Source organism: Rhinatrema bivittatum, chromosome 3, assembly GCF_901001135.1.
Source record: "Rhinatrema bivittatum chromosome 3, aRhiBiv1.1, whole genome shotgun sequence".
NCBI lineage: Eukaryota > Metazoa > Chordata > Amphibia > Gymnophiona > Rhinatrematidae > Rhinatrema > Rhinatrema bivittatum.
This window is the reverse complement of record NC_042617.1, coordinates 281,561,749-281,586,305: the sequence shown is the minus strand read 5'-3', so window position 1 is coordinate 281,586,305 and position 24,557 is coordinate 281,561,749. Positions and strand designations below refer to the sequence as shown.

The 24,557-nt window shown below is 48.3% G+C and overlaps 1 protein-coding gene across 1 annotated transcript in view; it reads left to right on the top strand.

Annotated features, from left to right (window-relative positions):
• Positions 1 to 20,163, top strand: part of LOC115087522 (retinol dehydrogenase 7-like) — a 50,498-nt gene extending 30,335 nt beyond the window's left edge. Inside the window, exons 4-5 of the mRNA XM_029594850.1 lie at positions 9,129 to 9,292; positions 18,180 to 20,163. Coding sequence (XP_029450710.1) covers positions 9,129 to 9,292; positions 18,180 to 18,397 — 382 coding nt within the window. The 3' untranslated portion in view covers positions 18,398 to 20,163. The remainder of the gene's footprint in view (positions 1 to 9,128; positions 9,293 to 18,179) is intronic.
• The last annotated feature ends 4,394 nt before the right edge of the window (positions 20,164 to 24,557 follow it).

The following is a 24,557-nucleotide window of genomic DNA, read 5'->3' as shown; positions in this document are numbered from 1 at the left end:
TGAACAGACATCTGCTCTGGGAGAAATTCAAAATGAATTTCGTCAACACGATTCTCCCCTATATTTAGAGCGGGAAGATGTGCACTCTTGATCTGAAGGATGCATATGCTCATATTTTTCATCCATCCCTTCCACTGGCGTTACCCTTCACTTCAAAATGGATTCTTCCCATTATCAGTGCAAAAATCCCTTTCGGCCAGTTGACAGCTCCGAGTCTTTACTAAGTGCCTTGCAGTAGTAATGGTGCACTTGTGTCGCCAGGGAATTCAAATCTTCCTGTACCTGGACGACTGGCTAATCACAATAAACTCCCAGGCAGAAGTGTTGTTCTCCTTGCACAAGACGATTTATCCTCTGCAGGCTTTGAGGTTTCAGTTGAACTTCGGGAAGTTGAATCTTGTTCCCATTCAGAAAATCAAATTCATCAGGGCATGGATAGACTCTCAGCAAGAGAGAGCTTTTCAGCAAGAGAAAGCTTTCTTCCATCAGAAGGAAGGAAAATGATGAGATCGCTCATTCACAAACTGCTCGACTTGCCATGCTCAACAGCCAAAGTGATTCTCATTGTATTAGTTTTACATGACAGCAGCCATTCATATAGTCCCTCTGACCTGCCCTCATATCTGTTATTTGCAGTGGGTCTGTGCTGTAATTGGGATCAAATCACTCAGCCACTATCAACCATGATACTAGTTTCCAGGTTCATGAAATGGGATTTGCACTGGTGGTTAAACCCCTGCTTATTTCAGGAAGGAGCCCCATTTTGCACTCTTCCCCAGGGCACTTAGTCTCTTGAGAAATGCCTATTTCAGATCAATCTACTAGAACTAAGAGCAATCAGATAAGCTCTGACAACTTTCATTTATCTTCTTCAGGGGACGAGAATCTTGATTCAAACCAACAACCAGGTGGCATAGAGTCATGGATTCTGCAAAGATTTTGGCAGTGGGCAATAAAGAATTGAGTTGTTCTACAAGCCACCTGTCTTCCAGGGATCTCCAACATAATAGCGGATCATCTCAACAGTGGTCTCTGTGACTATCAGCAGCCAACAAACTATTCGAATTATAGAGTCTGCCATTGGTTGATATTTTTTACATCAGAAAAAAAACAGAAAGCTAAATGATTTTGCTAAATTCTGTTGTGTCGGAGGTGGACCCTTAGGCCAAGGTGGGGTTGACGCAACCCGTAGGTAGGAGACCTACGGGTCCCCACCGTCGGCAGGCAGAGTGGGCTGATGGACAGAGGCCAACTGGAGCTTCACCAATACCAGCCCTTGTTCCCCGCGGGTTGAGCCTTTGGTGCCGGGGCTGGCTGGACTTAGGCGGGCCTCTGTAGGTAGTTGAAGTAGAAGTCGGTTCAGCCCAGAGACAGCAGATGAGAGATGGTACAGTCTTACAGTGGACAAGGTAGTATCCTGGAGACTTGGACGCCAAAAGAACAAAGGCAGACAGGGGGCGCCCAAGCAAGAGCAGGCCGAAACCTGAGTAGACCAAGTCCAGGAAGTAAGCTGAAGAGCCATTGAGAAACAGGCTGGAATCAGGGCTGGCGGTATCCAGAGGCAGTGGCAAGCAAGGCTGAGGTCTGATCACGGAGAAAGTCAAATGTAGTCAAATTAGGGTCTGAGTCTGGAGACAGGCAATGTGTAGTCAGGCAAAGTGGACGTCTGGGTCTGGAGATAGGCAAAAGCATAGTCAGGTGAAGCAGAGGTCTGGGTTTGGAGAAAATCCAAGGCGTGGTCAGGGGAAGCAAATTCAAAGTCTGTGTAGTCAATCCAAGGTATGAAGCAGGACAGGAACGAGGAGACAGGAACTAGGGACAAACGAGGAACAGGAATGCAGGAGTGAGACGAATCTCTAGGAGGCAACGAGTACTCGACCAGCGAGGAGACCTGTTGCAAAGGCAACACTAGGGAGCAGAGCCTGCGCTTAAATACTATAGCTCTGTTGATGTCATCATCCGGGTCTGCGGCTAGGTTCCCGCCACGGTCCCTACATCAGTGCATCAGTGATGCGAGCGCGTGCCTACGGATGGGCGCGGCGCCGAGTAGCAGCGTCTCTCCGTGGGCCACGCAGAGAGGCCCGACGAGCAACAATGGGCGTGCTGGCTGGACCGGGAATGCTGGGGGCTGAAGCAGGGCCGGAGGCACTGGGGGAGGCCTGAGGACGGAGCTGACGGCCCACCACCGCCAGCGAGGAGGAAGCAGGAGCTGGAGTTACTGTAGAAAGGTGAGGGGACCGTGCCGCCGGTCTGCTGCAATCTCAGGTTGGCTTAGGACACTTTCCTGCTCAACTGTGGCATAGGTCTCATGTATGTGTTTCCCCCGAAACCACTGATTGCCAGAACAATGCAAAAGGTATGGCATGACTGTGCTCAGTTGATCCTTATAGCTCCAGTAAGGCCCAGACAGATATGGTTTGTGTAACTCTGACAACTTTCTGTTAGGATTCGTGGTTTCGTAGGCCCTTGCCTGAGGTGAGGGTTGGTACCACCTGTGGGGGGAACCCCACAGGTCCCCACCGTCGGGAGGCGAGGTCAGCTGTTGTAGGAGATTCAGTAGTGTAGAGGAATGGAGCATCCTGCATCACAGCCACGTGATCGTAGGTGCAGTAAAGGGAGAACTGTGGGGGATCCCGAGGAGCGGGGTGAGAGACACAGTTCTGGGAGAGCCCACAGTATACTCACTGAACTGGAGAGGCACGTACCAGAGCAGGAATCTCCGAGAGAGAGAAGCGCTGGGCAGGCCCCAAGGAGTGGGGAGCGCGAGACAGGAACTTCTGGAGGTCCGCAGCGGAGAGTGACCCAAGGGTCGGGGCTGCGCAGCAAGAGAGGCTCTGGCGTGGTGACGTAGGCCAACCCGCGGAGCAGGGAAGCCCAGGTGAATCTCTGCAGTAGTGATGAAAGCAACCCCGGGGAGCGGGGCTGCACACGATAGAATCTCTGGCAGAGAAACGAGAGCACTACCCCGAGGAGCAGGGGTGCTGAGTAGAGTCACTGAAACAGAACTGGCTGTGCGTGTGAGAGCATATGAGCGTGTGTGTATGACTGCGCATGTGGGAGAGAGTGAATAAGTGCAAGTGTGTGTAGGTGTGTGTGTGTATGTATGTATGTGCATGTGAGAGAAAGCGAATGCGCGAGAGGGTGTTATTGAGCATGCAAGAGAGAACAAATGAGTGTGTATGTGTATAATCAGGAGATTTATTTTATCTTTATTTTTAATTATTGGGTGTTTGATGTATCAGCTATTTTAAAATATTTTATTGTCATTTGGAAAAGCTTAATAATAATTTTTAATTACTGGATGTTCTATTCATTATAATTTTTATTAGTATGGTCTTATTATTATGCTTTATATTTCTTGATTTTGCTATTTGATGTTTTATGAGGAATGGTGATGTTTCTGCTTTTCCATAGCTGTACTGCATATAGAGTCTGATTTGTTGCAGTTTCCAGTTCAGTTTTGGTCTGCATGTTTCTATTTATACTAGATGGTCTCTTTATTCAATATTTGGTGAGGATCTGTCTGTGTTCTGCATGTGTGAACAAGGGGAGGTGTTCTGCTAGCATGTGGTTTCTGTGTTAGTGTAGCTAGGTTTAAAAAAGATTTGGATAAGTTCCTGGAGAAGTCCATAAATTGCAATTAATCAAGCTGACTTAGGGAATAGCTACTACTATTACTGGCATTAGTAGAATGGGATTAATGTTTGGGTACTTGCCAGGTACTTGTAACCTGGATTGGCCACTGTTGGAAACAGGATGCTGGGCTTGATGGACCCTCAATCTAACCCAGTATGGCAACTTCTTAGTTCTTATGATCTGTAGCAGCCTGGCTTGTTCTTTTTTCCTAATAGGAGGTGTATTTGTGTTTTAGTGCCTGGTGTAATATTTATAGTGTTATCTTTTCATAGATAGGTTGTTACTGTTTGAGTGCTGGCAGTTAGTAATGTTTTGGTATGGGAGGTTTATTATATTGTAATTCAGTTTATTCATGGCTTTCTGAGGGCCAATTCTACACCCAACACACGTTACCACAGTTCTAATACCATATGGGTTCCAAATGCCTTTTTTATTTTTTTACTTTTTTTGCAAAGTTTTCTGGTTGGCACCATAGCAATGCATGTTGTTGGAAGTGATATTTTTATCTTAGAATGTCCATCTTCATGTAAAATCTGGTATTATACATGCATAATTTTTTATTGTGTGTGTGGAAGATGTGACTGGGAGCTGGTGACACCTAGTGGTTGGATTGGGAGCCTATGAATGCAGGATTCTGAAGAGAGCTCTGGTGCATGGCCCCCAGCCCAGGACTGACACCGCAATGCCAGAGTAAATAAAGTTGAGAAGGGCTATAAAATAAAGGAGGGAAAGATCCCTGATAGTTGTGAATGAAGGCTCATGGCTCCAGGATCTCTGTACTGGTTCCAATTGAGCTGGAAGCGCAAAGGAGCAGGATGAAACTGCTGGATCAAAATAAAAATCAAAACCCCCTCCAAGAAGCAGAGTCTCCCATCCCCTTTGTGTTGTATCTTGTGTTAGGGGTGAGGGCACACTTTTTCACTTCACTATAGGTGCCAAATGGCCTGGCTACGGCTTTGGTCCCAGAAGAGGATTTCCATAGACTGAGGAGATTACAAGCAGCAGAGACTTTTGGTTAGTGGGTATTTGCAGCTGGCAGACCAGGTCCTGCAGAATGAAGCCGGAGTCCATGAAGGCTTGGGTGGAGAAACACATTGGACCCAGTTCCAATGTAAATGGAAAGAGGAGTTAGGGAGCAGGGACAGTGAGACCTAAAGTCATCTCCCCGAACGACTCTAGGCATTTAAGTTTCCCGACCTCTCGAAACAGTAAGCCAGAAGATGGCCCCGAGCTGCGCAGTAGAGACAGAGGTTCTATTGTCTGCGATGGAGCCTTTCTTCTGGGGCTAGGCAGCAGCAGCTCAATTGCATCAGTTCCTCTGCAGGAGGAGAGACTGAGGGTGTGGCAGAAGCAGGTGAGAGTGGTCATTGAAGTGAGTTGCCAAGAAGGCGCTTCTGCATGCCGGATGGGTCTCCCGGGCATTTTCTTGCAAGCGTTGGTCTATCTTGCTGGTTAGAGCAGTGAGGGCCTCCAGTGAGGTGGGAAGTTCCTGGGCGACGAGCTCATCCTTAATCTTCCCCAAGAGGTCTTCCAGGAAGATGGCTACCAGGCTGTCCTCCCTACAATTTAGTTCGGAAGCCAGGGTTCTGAACTCTACAGCATACTCGCTTACGTTTTGGGAGCCCTGGCAAAGATAGAGTAGATCGGAGGCCATTGAGGCTGCTCGATCTGGCTCCTTGAAAATGGGGTGGAATTGTTCCATTAACTGCTGAAGATCGAGTAGGATGGGGTCCCTTCATTCCCAGAGGAGGAAGGTTCAGGCCAGCACTGCTCCATCTAGCAGAGAGAGAATATAAGTTGTCTTGGCTTGGTCATCGGGGAACAGAGAAGCCTGCAGCTGAAAGTGCGTTCTGCACTGGTTGAGAAATCCCCGACACTGTTTAGGATCCCCTGCATACTGGGGTGGAGCTTGCAGCTGAGGAACAGGCCTCCTGGGCGCTGGAGGAAGTGGTGGCACCAGTACGGGCAGAGGCAGTGTGGTGGATGAAGTCAGAGTGTCCAGGCTGGTAATGAGGTGATCCATAGCTGCAGCAAGGAGCTCCAAGGATCCTCCAGCCTGTGTACTATACCAGGGATGGCATGGAGCGAGGTCAAGTCCACCGAGTCCATGGCCTCAGAAAACTGTTATATCTGTGGACCCTTTGCCCTGCAGGTCCTCACTGCCAGCAAGTGGACCTAGGTGAAGCTGAGATCGGTCAGGAGCTTCACCTTTACCAGCCCATGTTCCCCTTGGGTTGAGCCTTTGGGTGCTGGGGCTGGCAGAACTTGGGCAAAGATCTCTGCTGAAGACTAAGGATGTGGTCCAAGAGTAGGCTATGGTCAGAGGCAGGCAGCATTCAAGGGTCAAAATCAGGTATCCATCTGAGGGAGAGGAACAGATAGAGTGGAGGCAGGCTGGGCAGATGAAGGCAGGAACAGGCAGGGCAGATGAAGGCAGAAAGCAACACACACTACAAACATAGCTGGATCTGTTGCTGAGATATCTGAAGGGCATCTGGACTGCCCTTAAATAACAGCAAGTGGTTGAAGCCGTTGGCCTTTTAACTCTGGGAGTGTCAGTGCACGTGCCACAGCATCTACGGGGAAGGCCCGGCTGCATCAGGGTGAGTAGCATGGCTTGCGGGAGACCCCCGCAAGCTGTGAAATGCAACACCATGTTTCTATAGACAATAAACCCATCGCTACTCATCCACTGGTGTTGAGATTTATGAAAGGTTTATGGAATATTAAACTTCCGGTGCAAAAACCTCCAGTTTTGTGGGACTTGAATATGGTCCTCTCTCAATTGATGAAGCCACTCTTTGAGCCATTAGATTCGACTTCTCTTAAATTCATGACCTGGAAAATAGTATTTCTCACAGCAGAAACCTCAGCAAATTCCAAGCACTCATTCACTATCCACTGTACATGCAATTCTTTCAGATCAGATTTTCTTTTAACATGCTCAGCTTTCCATATCAATAAGTCCATTGTATTACCTACTTTCTTCCTGAGATCGCATGCGCATGAAGGAAAAAGACCTTTTATACATCAGATTGCTCTAGCCTGTGTGCCTGTGCGTGATGGGTGTATGTGCATATGTGTGTGCGAGCTTGAGTGCATGTGCGAGACAGCATGTGCGTGTGTGAGTGCCTGTGTGTGCTTACGTGAGCTTGGGTGTGCTAGTATGAACTGGTGTGCGTACTTCTGCAAGCTTGCACAAGCTTGTGCGCGTGCTTGTATAGGCCTATGTGTGTGTTCCTATGCCTGTCTGTCCCTGTGTGTGGAACATGAGAGAAAGGGCTTCGCAGAGTGAACATTAGCCGGAGTTGTTTGGGTTGTTTGGTCAATAACAGCTTGTGTGTATGTGTGTGCTTGGCCTGTGGGTGTGGATGTCTCTGCCTGTATGTGTGTGAGGGGGAGGCATATTCGTGTGTGTGTGTGTGCACGTGTGCCTGTTTGTGTATGTTTTGGGAAACCTGTGTGCTTGCTTGTGTGTGCATGCATCAGTGCTTTGCAGGCAGAGCATGTTATCTTTGCACACTGCACCTTCAACTGTTCCAGGCGCCACCTGGTAGCCACAGACAGACAGATAATGTGACGAATATGACCAACTGACACAACACAAGACTTTTATATAGATAGATAGATAGATAATATAAAATAAATAGATAAATGTTGCCCTTCTGTGCACCTTTTCTAGTTCTGCTATATCTTTTTTTGAGACAGGGTGGTCAGAACCATGGATTAATACAGCGACATTGTGATATTCTCTTTTTCATTCTCCATTCCTCTGCAAATGACTCCAAGATCATGGTTTTTTGGGGTTTTTTTGGCAATTCCTAATATGGAACCCAGCATGGTGTATCTAAAGTAAGGATTGTTTTTCCCTATATGCATCACTTTATATTTGTCCACATTAAATTACATCTGCCATTTTGATGCCCAATTCCCTAGTCTAGCAAGGTCCTTTTGCAGTTCATCACTGTTTGCTTGTCTTTTTCGGGTTGTTTTTTTTACAACTTTAATTAATTTTGTGATCCTCAGGACACAAAGCCCCACCCTGCCCTGATGCTGGTACAGTAAAAACGTGAGGACTTTTTTTTGCAATACACAGTAGTCTTACCGACTGTTGGTCTTCATGCTGTTTGAGTGTTTGGGCTTTGTCTACCATCCCATTTGGAAATCAGATCGCTGGAGCTCCTGTGTCTGTTGCTGAAGACAACAATCAGTTTCCATATTAAGGATGCTATGTACTGTATTATCAGTTTTGTGCATTCTTAAATACTGCAGTTTGTTGGGTTTTTTTTTTATAAATTATATTTTTATCAATGTCATTTTGAATGTATTCTGTCAACAAGATTTTCACTGTTTAAATGTTTGATTTCTTAACAGCTACCAAATTTACTCCTGGGGAATTCTGCAAAAAAATTTAAAATTCTGCGCACAAAAACTGAAAATTCTGAAAAATTCTGTAAACTGTATATTGGTCAAAATAACACAATTTACATGACAGTCTTTAAGTAATTACATTTTAAATTATTATAGAAAAAAGTTATTACTTTAAAGTTGCAGAATTTTAAATATTTTGAGCAGAATTTCCCTAGAAATTCACTGTAAGAGTATGCCTTCCACATACAAACATATGTGGGCTACAGAAGACTAGCCCACGTTAGATACCCTATTTACAAGTCCCTTTCAGTTGATGAAGTCTCCCTAGAGACAAGACTCTGCACAGTGTTCAGGTACACTAGGTACAGTCAATTTGTTCTCCTCCTTATTCTCCGGCCCTAGATAAGAGCCCATCATTTTATTCGCCCGGTTATCCCAGTTAATGATCCCTTGTTGCGATGTAATGCATTCTTACATGCTAGTTCACGTTCTAATGTAAACCGAAGTGATGTGTAATTTATTTTTACATGAATATCGGTATATAAAAATGCTAAATAAATAAATAAAATAAATCTGCAAATCTGATCACCTCACTTGTTGTTCTCTTTTCCAGATTATGCACATGACAGGATTTCTAAGGAGCATTTTTCCATACACATTTTAAAAAGTGCCCCTCCTCCACCCCCCCTCTTCCCCCCCACCCCCCCTTATGTGGGTAAAAGTACCCATGCTGTTTCTCAGCAAGTCTTCTTTAATTTACACGAAAAAAAGAGTGGCGCTAGGTCAGGGGAGTAGTAAAAGTATGCACTGGGGAGATTTCATTTGCAAATCTCCAGGCATACTTCCTGGTGTGTTCTTTCCACCTGCTCCCATGTAGGCACAAAGTGCACATGTACAGATGTATGTGTGCGTGGGGTGGATTTCTGCAGGGAAGCCTCTGTTTTTTTAAACTTTATTTGCAGTTTTGTGGGTACAAAATACAAGCAGCCTGTGGCGTTTCAAAATTGCTCCCTGCATTTTTACTGCCTGGGTACAGTCATTTTTATTTTAACTTGAGTTTTATTACCCAGGTCCCTAGCATCATTCCCACATCTGCTTAATCTCATTGGTTTCCACCCCAGGCGAGACCTTCGGCCCTTTGGAGTGAAAGTCGCCATCATCGAGCCCAGCATGTTCAGAACTTCGATTATAGATGCCCAAATCATAGAGCAGAGCTACCAGCGCTCCTGGAGCCGAATGCCCCCGGAAATCAAAGAGATCTATGGACAGCAGTACTTTGAGAAGCGTGAGCTTTCTGCTTTTACCATTTAAACTAAATGGGAACGGGTGGTAGAAGGGGGCTGGCAGGTGGAGGGAGCAGTGCTATAAAGGACAACTTTCTGGTGGAACAAAGATGTTTTGGGATTTAATTACTTGTCTTTCCAAACACAAGCTTAAGATGGGTTGCAATGTCATGTACAGTTGGTAGGTCCCTGACCCAGAGGACTTACAATGTGTTTATACCTGAGGCAATAGAAGGTGAAGTAAGATGCTCAAGGTCACAGCTTCAGTGGGAGAAGTGGGATTTGAGCCTGGCTTCCTGGTTCTTAGTCTGCTGCTCTAACCTTTAGGCTAGTGGTTCTCTACCTTTTTTTCTGTTGGGACACACCTGACAGATGATGCTCACATATATGACATACTGAATGCATGACCATCATGGTGTTAAATGTAAACATATACTCTGGTTCCAGTTCATATCCCAGATCAGTCCAGACTCCTGGGTTTTGGTTGTTTTTATCAGCAAAGTTAAAAAAAAATCTGATCTGTTTCCAAGGTGGCATGGAGAGAAGTTCTTGGCTCCAGCTGGTTTTGTAAGTGGTCAATGATCACACCAGACACAGGTAAGAACTGGTGACATCTGGGGATCCCAGTAGTGATGAGATTGCCATGGCAAGCGACTAGGAAGTAGCACATGAGGGATGCACATGGCGAGGCCAAGGATTGCGGCAAGACCTACCACTCGTGTTAGGATATCCACACTCGGCTCAACTACATGGATTTGTACACTTGTAACATCTCCAGAGAAGAAGGCAAGTCGGATGGTGCAGCATATGTTTTGAAGGGAGAAAAAGCAGGCTCCATTTCAGCGTGTAAAAGAGTGATGAGGTCTTTGGGAGCCACTGCAGATCTTTTTCCTGTGAGTGTGGGAACAGTGGTCATCTTGAGTGCAGACGCAGTAGCATGGGAGGCTCTGGGGGAAGCGGGGGATTCTCCTCCTTCTTTATCACTGGCCTTGCCGAGTCCCATGAGAAGCAGGAGACCTCTGAAGATGAGGCGGCCTTGATGCAGGAGGATTCTGAAGATTCTCACACTTTTTCCTCAGATTTTGTGTTACTTCTCCATAGAACCTACCTGGCTAGAAAGACAACAGGGGAGAAGTGGCCTCAAACCCAGGGTTAGCTGTAAGGTGGCTCACAGCCTGAAGAAAGGCACAAGGTGACTGGAAAGAAAGCATCGACCAACATCTGGAGGGTACTTGGCTTGGCTGGGCAGCAGGGTGCCTCCATTGAGGAGTCTGAGAACTCCAAAGACTATGATATTCTTCCAAATGGGTCTCCAGTGGTGCAGTCCACTCAGGACTCCACCACTGGAGGAGTCCTGTAAATTGGTTATTTACTCTCTCATATAATAGAAGGACTAGGGGCCACTCCATGAAGTTAGCAAGTAGCTCATTTAAAACAAATCTAAGAAAATTCTTTTTCACTCAGCACATAGTTAAGCTCTGGAATTCATTGTCACAGGGTATGGTTATGGCAGTGAATATAACTGGGTTTAAAAAAGGGTTGGATAAGTTCCTAAAGGAAAAATCCATAATGTTAGGAAAGATGGAGACCTTGAACATGGGAAAGCTCAGAGGCCTTCCCAATCTGTTAGGGAGCGCTAGGAAAGCAGTCCCATTTCCGAGGAGATTGTGTGCCCTTGGACCTCGGCACAACCCCAGAGGGCTCCAAGGTGGTACCAGGGCTGGTGAGACATGTCAGAGCCTGGGTGAAACCAGTAAGGCAGGCCCCTGCCGACCTGCACAGCTTCAGTGAGACCAACCATGCAAGATTGGACTCTGAGTGGTCTTTCGACTACTCCAAGCCCTTTCGGATCTGCCACTGGGACCGGCAAAGGCAGCAGGCCGGACAGGAAACAAGGGCAGACAAAGGCTCTAAAACATGAAGACTCAAGGTGAGGAACTTGGAGACATGAAGACACAGACAAGAAGCTTGGGACGTGAAGACTCAGACGAGAAGCTTGAGCACGAAGACTCAGGATCAAGGTTCAGGAACAAAGTCAAGTACTGGGTTGAGGCTGCGACGCAGCGCGCCCTACACAGCCCACCACAGGGCGGACCCACAGGACTGGTCACGGACCACGCTTGAGTGCGAGGCAGACTCCAGACGAATACATGGAAGATGAAGCCAGAACATTGCAAAGATTCAGTAGAAGCCTGCACCAAGACGCGCCCTACACAGCCGCCCATGGCTGGTCGCGGACCACGCTGGAATGGAGCAGGTTCAATCAGAGTATTAGGCATGGAAGGAGCAAGCACAAGAACATCCGAGGGCAGAGATGAGATTCAGGATAAGGGACCAAGATGAGACTTGGCTTCAGGCATGAGACAGGGGACCAAGACGAGACTTGGCTTCAGGCATGAGACACAGGACCAAGGCGAGACTTGGCTTCAGGCGAGGATGACCCTCCAGAGGCTTGCGCTGCAGACGAGAAGATAGGCTCATGCCACGAGGTGACGTGACACGACATGACACGCCAGAAGAGGTAGCAATGAGGAACCACAGGTCCAGTGTTATGTTAGGGGAACACTAGGAAAGTGAGCCCAACTTGAGGGAAATGTGTGCCCTTGGGCCTTGGCATGATCCCAGAAAATCCACGACAGCACCGAGGGTTGGTGAGGCATGTCCCAGCATGGGCGAAGACAAATTCTGACCCTCTGCTGGACCTGCATGCTTCTGGAAGACCAACAACATTATGTTGGTTATTGAACAGTCCTCCGACCATTCTCAGCCCTTTCAGACCTGCTGCTAGGTATCAGCAAGAAGCAGCAGGCCGGACTGAGGATGAGGGCAGAAGGAGGCCTTGTGACACAGAAGACTCAAGATGAGACAAAAAGACTCTGGAAGTGGATGAGGATCTTGGAAGACTCTCAACGAGACAAGGAACTTGGAAGACTCTTGGACAAGACGAGAAGCTGGGAAGATTCAGACATTGGCACTGTTTCTCAGGGCGCCCTACACAGTCTACCCACGGGACTGGTCCAGGACCACCCTGTCCCACTGCGCACCCTACACAACCTGAAGAGGCTGGTCACGGACCTCACAGAGAGCGGGACAAGCTCAGGAAGGGAATCCAGCTGAGACGAAACTCCAATGACGAGGCTAGGTGTCATCTGGAGAACCACATGAGCTGGAGGGTCAAGAGGACTTGGAAGCACAAGAAGGGATTCCAGCTGCGATGAGACTCCAATGACGAGGCAAGGTGTCATCTGGAGAACCACAGGAGCTGGAGAATCCGGAGGACTCGAAACAGGCGAAGGAGGAGCGAAACCTCAGAACATCAAGAAGCCTGGAACATCAGGAAGTGGAACATCAGGAAGTGAAACATCAGGAACCCTGGACTAGGAACCTCAAAACATGAAGACATGGAACATCAGGAAACCACAAGAAGCAATGAAGACTCAGGAAGCAGACGAGACTTGGAGCTCCAACAAAGAACGAAGGCCTGATGGAGCACTGGAAGACAAGATTTCCAGGAGCAAGTAACTCCAATGCAAGGCAAGGCAGAAGTGTTGGAGAAGCCCTTTTATAGAGCTGAGACAGGAAACAGTCATCAGGTGGGGCCCAGGGCATATCCGGCTGTGGGCCCTTGTGAAGAAATGCGGCTCGCGCCTTAGGAACAGGAAGCAGGAAGTTGTGCAGGACCATGGCCAGCGGCCATGCTGCTGCTAACGCAAAAGAGCAGGGCGGGGCTGAGGAACAGGTCCAGCGTTGTCGGCAGCTCTCAAGCCACAGAGGGCAGACTGAAGAGTGGCTCCAGCTGCAAGGAAGACTGGGGACTGCGGCCTCCAGGCTGCGGGACAGGCAGAGAGAAGGTAAGAGGCTGTCCATGAGGGCAGAATCACAACATCCAGGAAGCAGAAGCGGAGACGAGGCATCAGGAAGGAACATCAGGAAGACCACGAAACATCAGGAAGACCATGAAACATCAGGACAAGACAAGAGATAATCCAGAAGAGACCAGGAACATGAAGAACAATGAGGGATCCCACGAAGAACAGGAAATACCAGCAGGAGCGAAGACGAGAAGTCCTTAAGAGGAACTAACTCCTTGCGAAGGCACTAAGGACTGGAAGCTGGGCCCTTAATAGGGCTGAAGATCAGGAAACGCCCTGGAAGGAGTCCAGGTGGGGCCAGGAGGCTGGCCCTTTAAATCACAGGAGGAGGCGTGGTCCGCACCTTAGGAGACAGGAAACAGGAAGCCATGCAGGACCATGGCCAGCGGCATCCTGCCACTGAGCAGTGCAGGAAGAAGCTGGGCCTCTGCGCAGGCCCCGATGATCGCGGCAGCATCCAGGCCGCTGAGAATCAGCTGAGGGCGGCCCCTGCTGCGCAGGCAAGTCCGGGGACTGCGGCCTCCGGGCCACGAGGCTGAAAAGGGCATCGATGGCACTCCCTGCCGCTAGAGGGTCCCGATTACTGTGGCTCCATGCCACGCCAGGAAGCACCGAAGTCTACAGCTCCCTGCCACGGTGAAGGGAGGAAACAGCGGCCTCCGAGCCGTGAAGGTAAGCGCCTGCTCATGGCTAGACCCACGAGCAGGAGCGCAACACATAAACTGCTATTAATCAATAAGGAATAGTAGCTTGAGATCTTTTTAATGTTGGAGTACTTGTCAGGTACCTATGTCTTGGATTGGCCACTGTTAGAAAAAGGATGCTGGGCTTGATAGACCCTTGGTCCAACCCAGTATGGCATATCTTATGTTCTTATGTCATTTTGGATTCGGATCCAAAGGAGGTGCTGATGGCCAAAGGGGATGATCCTAAGGGGGTCCATCTGTTTACAAGGAAGAGTTATGGCCCTTGATTCCACATGTGCTTAAAGAGCTAGGCATTAAACTTCCTCAGGAAGAGTCAGACCGGGAAGGAGTGGACCCTATCATAGATGACTTCAGAGATCTTGCTAAGGCTTTTCCCTTCCACAATCAGTAAAGCAGTTGGTCGTCAGGGAGTGGGACACCCCTGAGACCAGTCTGAAAGTTGGAAGGGCAAGGGCAAAGTTGTACCCATTACCAGAGAAGACACCCAAACTTTTGGTGCTTCTGAAGGTAGATGCTTTGGTCTGGGTGGTAACCAAGAAAACCATCATTCTAGTGGCAGGATCTGCCATGCTAAAAGATGTACAGGGGCTGAAAGCTGGAAGTTCACCTCAAAAGGATTGCTGAGGCTTCTGCTTTGGGTATCCAGGCTGCGGTATGCAGCAGTTTTATGCAGAGAGCTTGTTTGTGCTGGGTTCAGCAGTTGCAAGCAAAAGAGACATCTTTATTGTCCTCCATGAAGCAGGCGGAGTGCTTGGAGGCAGCGGTAGCCTATGTGATGGATGCCTTGTATAACTTGATTAGGACGTCCTCCAGAATTATGATGTCAGCAATTTCAGCCAGATAGCTGCTATGGTTAAGAAACTAGTCTGTGGATATTTGGTCAAAGTCTTAGGGCCTCATTTTCCAAACGTATCGTATACGGTAAGGGACGTTTCGCGTGCGATACCAAAATGGGGGCGGAGTTGGCCCCGGAAGAGGAGGAGTTGGGGCGTCACCGGGGCCGACTCCGCGACAACGCCGCGGACAGCGAAAAGGTAAGGCCCTTTTCGCGTCCGCTTTCGCTCCCAATAGCTACACCTCCTATGGTGGCGCTATTGGGTGTGAAACCAGCAGCGATCGCACTGCGACGGTGCGATCGCTGCCGGCTAGCGCAGGCCCGCCCCCCGGTTCAGCCCCCCGCCCCTCATCTTCTAAAGTATCGCAGGCCTGCGATACTTTAGAAAATGAGGCCCTTAGTTAGGGTCCCACCTGTTCAAGGGCAAGTTATTGTTTAGGAAGAAAAATCGTTAGAGCCGCGATACAATAACAATTCCCCTGATTTATCATCAAAAAATCATAAATCGGGGGAGGGAGGAGGGCGGGAAAACCGGCAACCTAAAACCCACCCCGACCCTTTAAAATAAATCCCCCACCCTCCCGAAGCCCCCCAAAATGTTTTAAATTACCTGGGGTCCAGTGGGGGGGTCCCGGTGCGATCTCCCGCTCTCGGGCCACGGCTGCGTTAAAAGAAATGGCGCCAGTGGCCCTTTGCCCTTACCATATGACAGGGCAAAGGTAGCGCCAGCGCCATTTTGGTTCCTGTCACCCAATGTCACGAGTGCAGGAGATCGCTCTCGGACCCCCGCTGGACCCCCAGGGTCTTTTGGCCAGCTTGGGGGGGCCTCCTGATCCCCACAAGACTTGCCAAAAGTCCAGCGAGGGTCCGGGAGCAACTTCCTGCACACGGGCCGTATTGCCAATATTCAAAATGGCGGCGCCATTTTGAATATTGGCAATACGGCCGGCGCTACTTTTGCCCTCACTATGTCGACATAGTGAGGGCAAAAGTAGCGCCGGCGCCATTTTGAATATTGGCAATACGGCCCGCGTGCAGGAGGTCGCTCCCGGACCCCCGCTGGACTTTTGGCAAGTCTTGTGGGGGTCGGGAGGCCCCCCCCAAGCTGGCCAAAAGTCCCTGGGGGTCCAGCGGGGGTCCAGGAGCGATCTCCTGTACTCGTGACGTCGGGTGACAGGAACCAAAATGGCGCCGGCGCTACCTTTGCCCTGTCATATGGTAAGGGCAAAGGGCCACCGGCGCCATTTCTTTTAATGCAGCCGTGGCCCAAGAGCGGGAGATCGCGCCGAGACCCCCCCACTGGACCCCAGGTAATTTAAAACATTTTGAGGGGCTTCGGGAGGGTGGGGGATTTATTTTAAAGGGTCGGGGTGGGTTTTAGGGTGCCGGTTTTCCCGCCCTCCCCCGATTTACGATTTTTTACGATTTAAAAAAAACAAAAACCATGACGATCAGATTTCCCTCCCCCCCCAGCCAAAATTGATCGTTAAGACGATCGATCACCCGATTCACATCCCTAATCTGCAGCATCCAAGAAGACAGCACAGACTTCTTTCAATTGCTGTCACTTGTACCCTGTTTCCCCGAAAATAAGACATCCCCCGAAAATAAGACCTAGCAAAGTTTTTATTTGGGAGCATGCCCGTCACACAGAACACCAGAGCATGCAGCTGTGATTTTTTTACCCTGCAGGATTCACAGTTAGTTGTCATCACAAACCAGCACAACCAGACAACTATTCAGAATATAATAAATGTTCATTTTTTTGTTCAATATATGTGAATTCTTCTTCATGGAAAAATAAGACATCCCCTGAAAATAAGGCCTAGTGCATCTTTGGTAGCAAAATTTAATATAAGACACTGTCTTATTTTCGGGGAAACACGGTAGCAACAGCTACAGACACCACTGTGTTGCCCCAAGCATCAGCAGCTAGAAGAATTCAGCCCTGCCTGCAGCTCGGAGCTCCCCTTGGATAGCTAAAATAACATTGCTGAAAAACAGAAGCCCTTGTTATGCTGTACTATTACGGTACTCCTGGGGGAAATCTACACCAAAAGCGTAAAACCTTTTGCACCTTTCTGCAAGAACTTCTTTCTGATTTGAATTTTAAATTAATTACTACTTAAAAGACTGCGATTATATTGCATTATTTTGATAACTATAGTATGCAGAATTTTTGGCAGAATTTCCCCAGGAGTAGCACATTTCCTCCCATGCTAAGCAAAGATAGAAGAAATGCACATTTCCAAAACTGACATATTGCACCCCTCATTTCTCCCAACTATTCCCTTTCAATCATTCCCTCACACAGTTATATCCCTGTCCAGCATTCCCAGCCTCACTCCTCACACCCTATCTGTCCTCCCATCCCTCTCTCTGTCTGACAGCAGCCACACCCTCTCCTTCCTCCACCCCTCAATGCCCAGTTGTTTGTCCTGATCCCCTTCCTCCCCCACCCCTTCGCTTCCTAGCAGCACCCATATGTCCCCCTTCTTCTGGCTCTCAGCCAGCAGAAAAACCTCCAGTCCAGTCCAGAATCTCCCACCCTCCTTACTGGCAACAGATGAGGGCAAGAAGCATTGGGAAGAGGAGAAGAAGGCAGCAGAAGTCAGCAGTAGATCTTATGTGTATATAGCACAGATGTCTCTCCCTCATGCTCCTGCCATCTGTCATTCCTGGGCTGCACGGAGTGAAGAGAGCATCACTGCCCAAGCCCAGAAGGGGAAGAAACTCGGTATCACACCAAGCCCATAAGAGCAGGAGATGGTGAATGTCTCACGCCGATCTGGATGAGGGATGAAGAAATAGCTTCCCACTAGGCCAGGAAGGGGAGAAGGAAGTGGGGGCAGCCTCCTGTCATGCCTTCTTTAAGTTGGCCAACTCCCACCTCGGCTGATGAGAGTAGACACATCTCCTGGGACTTTGCGACACATCGGTGTGTCCCGACAAACCTATTGAGAACTGCTGCATTAGACTACACCTCTACGCCATTAGTGCTGCTTACGTTCTTCCTAGAGCATCAAAATGCTTGTTTGTAGACCCTCCCCTCTGGTTTTATTCCTAAATATCCAGAGCCAATGGCTTCTCAGCCACAAGTTCAGCAGTTACAGATACATACAATCTGGCTGTAGGACTATCATCCCCCTTACAGAACTCAAAATGTGGATCCATCCTGGGGGAGGCTGCATCTTGCTTTCTTGAAGAGAGAAAGCTACATCAGTTTTTAAAGATATGTGTAGAAGGACTGGCAGAAAGCACAGAAATAAATGGCTCCCTGATGTGAGCCAGGTGCAAAGAAGGAAGGAGAGATGTTGTACACTGTAATCATAGCTCCTTGGTGATAGCTGGATGAGGAGGAATGAAGAGAGAGATTGTGCAGGATGGTTTCCTGCTGAGAGCCGGATGGGAAGGAGTAAAAAGATAGTGTCTGTGTATACACTGTATTTCACCATTTACTTTTTTATATCCACAGGTTCCAAAAATGTTAGCCATGTGGTGTCCGGAGCCAGTTCAAAGCTTTCATTGGTGACAGATTGTATGGAGCACGCGCTCATTGCTGTGCACCCCCGCACTCGCTATTCTGTTGGCTGGGCCGCCAAACTCTTCTACATCCCCGTCTCCTACCTGCCAACGGCACTGGCGGACGTCCTGCTGACTCGATCATCTCCCAAACCAGCACACACTGCCTGAAACCATTGGAACTTTGACCACGGGGTTCTTGTCAGAGAGAAGAGCCTCTGATCGCACGAGAAACATGAGAGAATACGAATGTGCAGCGGAAATAGAAATCGGTAATCAATACTTGGAGGACTGTGGTGTTGAGAAGAATCAGTGCATTTCAAGCTGCCTCTACTATTTCTGTTGTTTGGGATATTTTTCTTTTTGGTGCTTTTCTTCTTAAAAAAAAAAAAAAAAAAGATTGCTCTTTTTTTTTGCTTTGTTTGTCTGTCTGTGTGGACATTATCCCCCAAACCATTCAACTTACAGCAACCATATTTTCAGGATAGGTAGATCCATATAAAAACTAGAAACTGGAGTAATGTTCTCTCTGAAAACTTATGGATATAGCTGAAAATTGGGGGGGAAAAAAATCACTTTTTCGGCTTCTGTGGCAGGTCTGATTAAAAGGTGACATTACTCTATTATACTAAATGATACTGACACCTTTTGGCAACTATGGAGAACTACAGTGTTGTGAGAAAAAAAAGCCTCATCAGAATTGCTCTGCAATTCTTTCCTTACTTGTTTTCTTACTCTGTTTATTTTATCTTTATTTTATCTTTTCTCTTCTGGTTGCTTTTTAGTGAGAATTTTCATTTGTTTTTGCCTTGCAGTGTTCTTTTGATGTGCATGGCAATTTTTAGCCATGCAAAAGGCCTTTTTCCCTAAACACAATACCCCTTCTATGAGCTATGGGCCGCAGGAGATGGTCAGCACAGGCATGTACGATGTCTGATGCATCCTGTAACTCATCATCAAGCCTGCCTCTGTACACACATACCGGGGCGCAGGCATGTGTGCGGAGGCCCTACTAAGTTGCAAGAGAAGAATTTTTTTTTTCATGGTTTGTTTCAACTTTTTTTGTGGTTTTATGCAGCTTCTGGGATTAACAGCCCTCCCAAGGTTGCTTATTCTAGTTACTGTTAGTTTTGTTGCTATATGGTGGTGCTAAAGGAGAGAGAGTGGCAAGTAAATAGTACTCAATATATCTAATGCTGTTAAAACCCCATTTACAGTCTGATACCTCAGCTCCAGTGTGTTATGCAGGTTTGTTTGTAACTAGGGTTCCAGCTTAGTTATTACTTTTTTTTGTACATTGTGGTGTATGTTGATACTTAAACAAAACTCAGGCATCGAGACAGCATTAATATTCCCGCTGAACAGAAGGCAAAGCTGGGCAATACCATTTTAAAATTAACAGTGGGTTACTATGGCAAAATGGGATTTTTACCTTTTCCAATGAGAACGCCCTTCTTTTGTACCCAGCCCCACCCGATAGTGCCTGAGCAGTGTAATCCTGATTTATATAATATTCTGCAGTCCCTGTCTCAGCATTACTCAGACTTGCTGAAATGATTCAGAACAAAGGTATTTCCTGCCTTTTCCCCCAGAAAGTTATAATATTAGTGTTCTGTGAGTGTGCTGATGTTATTGATCAGGAACTCAATTATTCTGGATTATGATTAGTTCTACAGCACCAGCTCCAGAGAGGACTAATCCAGAATTTGCCAGAAATCTCAATTTTGACTGGGGAGTGCAGCAAATAAGACTTGTAGCCAAGATACTGTCACAGTTCAAAGACCGCTACCAAACTTCTCCAGGCACTAGCTAATTACACAAAAACTTAATTAGATAGCGTTAGTTGAATAATTCCTTTTCCTTGCTTGTTGTTTGAAAGTTTAAACTTTTCCAGTCTACTGTAACTTCTATTTCTTAATAAACTACTGTTAGCTCTGTGTCTGTGACTGATCAGTGACCCTAAAAGGTTAGTCACTGGGTGATCCCAGTATTTTTTGTGTTTGGTCTGTGACTGTCATTTCTGGGAACTCCTGAGTTTGGTGGGGGTTGCAATCTCCCCAGAAATCACCAGGGCATAGCCTGCAGAATAGGGCACTTGCTCTAAGGCAAGTGGGAACCCAAGGGCACATGTGCAGGTGCAAGCAGGACCTGTGTAGTGCCAGTGACACCCTTTAAGTAACTAAAGAGGCTAACCCTGAATGGCTGTTAGGGGTAGCACTGCAGTAATTGTTACGCTCACTGCCCGCGGCAACCCCGCGGTGCAGCCCTCGTACATTGCTGTGCAGCCCGCGGGACCTAGTTCTGCTTCCTTGGCGGCGATAGGCAGCCGGCTCTGACCACGGACCTCCGTCAGTGCCTCTGACTCTGCACCTCGTCCCGGGCCCTCCGGCCAGGATGCCTTCGCCAGCACCTAGGGCCTTGCATCGCGTCCCAGGACCTCCAGCCGGGATGCCTCCATCAGCCGAGCTAGCAGCGTGGCGCCTCCCTCTAGGTGCGCACGCGTGTCACGCTGAGACCTTTAAAGGGCCCACGGCGCGAACCAGGCCGCGGACCCCGGATGTCGACGTCATGTCCTGCTCAGTATAAATTCCCTGATTTTCTCGGAAGACTTTGCCTTTGCAACAGGTCTCCTTGGTTTAACTGTCCTTGGTTCCAAGTGCTCGTTGCCTAGTCGTGTCTTTGTTCCTGTTCCAGTGTCTCTGGTTCCCAGTTCCTGTGTTCGGGTGTCTCCTCGTATTGACTGACTTCTGGTGCCAACTTCTGCTTTGCTTTGACTACGCTACCTTCTCCAAGCCTGACCTCTGCCTGCCTGGCTACGTTGCCTCTCTCCAAGCCTGACCTCTGCCTGCCTGACCACGTTGCCTCTCTCCAAGCCTGACCTTCTCCTGCCTGACTACGCTTGCCTTCTCCGTGCCTTGACCATTGCTACGCCTGACTACACTTGCCTTCTCTGTGCCTTGACTGTTGCTATGCCTGACCACGCCTGCCTTCTCCGTGCCCAGACCAACGCCATGTATGACCTTGCTATAGACTCTGATATGTTCTGAGTTCCATGTTGCCTGCTACAGCTTCCTTTGATTGCCAGCCTCAGCTCAAGTTCTTCAGTGACTCTTTGGACTCTATCCTTTGGACGTGTACTCCTAGGGCTTCGGCCCCTCTGTGCTCAAGCACATCAGTCTGTTCCAGTTCCTCGGTGCTTGGGTTTCCATTCTGCAACCCGTCCTGGATAGAGCTACGCCATCTGCTGGCTGCTGTCTCTGGGCTGAACTACCTACTAGCATTGTTCTATCTCGAGGCCTGCCTGATTCCTGCTGGCCCCAGCACCCAAAGTCTCAACCCGAGGGGAACATGGGCTGGTATAGGTGAAGCTCCAGTGGCCTCTAGCTTCAGCCCACTCCACCTGCTGATGGTGGGGACCCGTGGGCCCTTGCTTATGGGTTGCGCCAACTCCACCTCAGCCCAAGAATCCACCTCCAACGCAACAGATTGCAAAGGCCATGGATTCTGTGGAGCCACGTGCCCTCCAGGCCATCCCAAGCCTGGCTTCCAAGGTACAGGAACAGCAGCAGTTCCTTGAAGCACTGGCCTCTTCTATGGACAGTCTCCACACCCGGGTCGATGCCTTCCTTAATGACCTGGCTCCGCCTCCGCCACCATCCTCATCCTTGCCACGAGCCTTGCTGGCGCTTCCAGCGTCCCAACGTTTCATCGGTGATTCCAAGCTCTGCAGAGGGTTCATATACCAATGCTACATGCAATTCACTCTGCAACCCTCCATCTTCCAGGATGACCTAACGAAAGTCACGTTTATACTGCCTCACCTTGAAGGGAAAGCCCTGGCTTGGGCTTCTCCCCTGTGAGAACGCTCTGACTCCCTGTTGAGGGAATTGGTTCAATTCGTGGCGGTCTTCAAACGGATCTTCGACGATCCTGGGCGGCACACTGTAGCAAAAACCAGTCTCCTTCATCTTCGTCAAGGACAACGGAGTCTTTTTGACCTCACAATTGAGTTCCGGACTCTGGCTACTGAGCTCGCCTGGCAAGAAGATTGCCTTTGAGCCATTTATCTGAATGGAATCTCCTCACAGCTGAAAGATGAGCTGGCTGCTTGGGAGCTCCGTTCTTCCTTGGAAGACCTTATAGATTTGGCAGGCCGAATAGATCATCGTCTTCAAGAGTGTCACCGGGAAAATCGGATGTCCGAGGGTCCTTGCAGGTTTGCTCCCGCTCACCTCCCATCATTAGTTCTACATCCAGTGACACTAGAGTGGTCAAAGCGGAAGAACCTATGCAACTGGGTAATGGACGTTTGACCCCAGAAGAGCGCCTCCGGCAAAGACAAACAGGCTTGGGTCTGTATTGCGGGGCTCCAGGCCATCATCTACAGAATTGTCCCATCCATCCAGGAAACTCCAGAGTCCAAGTTCAGTAGGGGTCCTGAACTTGGGTGCAACTTCTCTGGCCCCCCAACTCTCAGTTCCAGTTACCCTAATTTGGGACTCCCAATCATTCCCAGTCCTTGCTCTGGTTGATTCTGGAGTGGGAGGAAATTTCATCCTTAGGGATCTCGTGCAATTATTGGGTATCAAGACCCGCTCGTTAGTTCCTACCCTTTGCATTGCCTCGATATACAGAGAACCGTTACCCAGCCGTAATTCCTTAACTACTGAACCTGTCCAGCTATGTACAGGGGCTTTAAACCATGAGGAACTTGATTTACTAGTTCTGGACAAATCAATCCATCCTATAGTGCTTGTACTTCCTTGGCTACAGAAGCACTCCCCCAGTTTAACTGGACCTCTCTACAGTTGGTAGAATGGGGCCTGGCTTGTCACCAATCCTACCTTCAGAAGGTGACTCCATCTGCAACAATTCCATTGGTTACCACCTTTTCTGGCATACCTGCTCCATACGCCGCCTATGAGGATGTATTCTCAAAACAGAAGGCAACCTCCATCCGCCGCTTCGGCGGTTCGATTGTCCAATCGACCTTCTTCCTGGAACTATGCCTCCTCATGGACGCACATATCCATTGTCTCAGCCTGAGACAAAAGCCATAACTGAGTATATTCAAGAGAATCTTGAAAAGGGGTTTATTCGTCCTTCTACATCACCCGCTGGAGCGTGATTCTTTTCGTGACCAAAAAAGACGGGTCACTTAGACCGTGCATTGACTATCGTGGTCTAAATGCCATCACCCACAAGGATAAATGCCCTCTGCCATTAATCTCGAAGCTTTTCGACCGTCTCCAGGGTGCTACCATTTTTACTAAGTTGGATTTACGCGGGGCATATAACCTGTTGTGGATCCGCCCCGATGACATCTGGAAAACCGCCTTTAACACCAGAGACAGTCACTATGAATACTTAGTGATTCCTTTTGGCCTTTCCAACACACCTGCCATATTCCAACGGATGATGAACGAAAGTTTTAGAGATCTACTGTACACCAAGGTCGTGGTCTACTTGGATGATATACTCATTTTTTCTGAAGACATTGACACCCACCGATCTGACATATATATGGTATTGCAAAGTCTTAGAGAAAACCAGTTATTTTCAAAACTGGAAAAATGTTTATTTGAGAAGTCTAGTCTACCATTTCTTGGCTATATCATCTCTCCTCTAGGATTCTCCATGGACCCAGATAAGTTAAAAGCAATCCTGGGATTCCTTAACTATTATCGTCATTTTATTCCCCATTATTCCACACTGGCCGCCCCCTTGACAACCTTGACCAGGAAGGGCCAAAATACTCAGAATTGGCCACCTGAAGCCATAGCCGCCTTTCATTAATTAAAGTAAGCCTTTCATAAGGGTATCTAGCCTAATTCATCCTGACCCGACTCGTCCCTTTCAAGTTGAGGTGGATACCTCCACCATTGGGGCTGGGGCTGTCCTCAGTCAGTGGACGGCTTCTGGTACTGCAGTCCCATGTTCGTTCTTTTCACAGAAATTCTCACCAGCAGAACACAACTACAGTATTGGGGACCATACTGCCATATGGTCCCCAACTACTCGCCATAAAGTTGGTCCTGGAGAATGGCGTCCTTGGCTTGAGGGTGCACAGCATAAGTTCACTGTGTTTACGGACCACAAAAATCTAGAACACCTAAGTCAAGCTCAGCGTCTCAATGCCTGCCAAGCCCGGAGGGCCTTATTTTTTTCTTGGTTCGATTTTAAACTCCGTTACCGCCCAGCCAAAAAGAACCTCCATGCAGACGCCTTATCCCAGTCCTTTGAACCAGAGGATATCCTTGAAGAGCCAAAACATATTATTAATCCAGCCTGGATCTCATTGTCAGCAACCCATCCTGTTCCTATGGGAGAA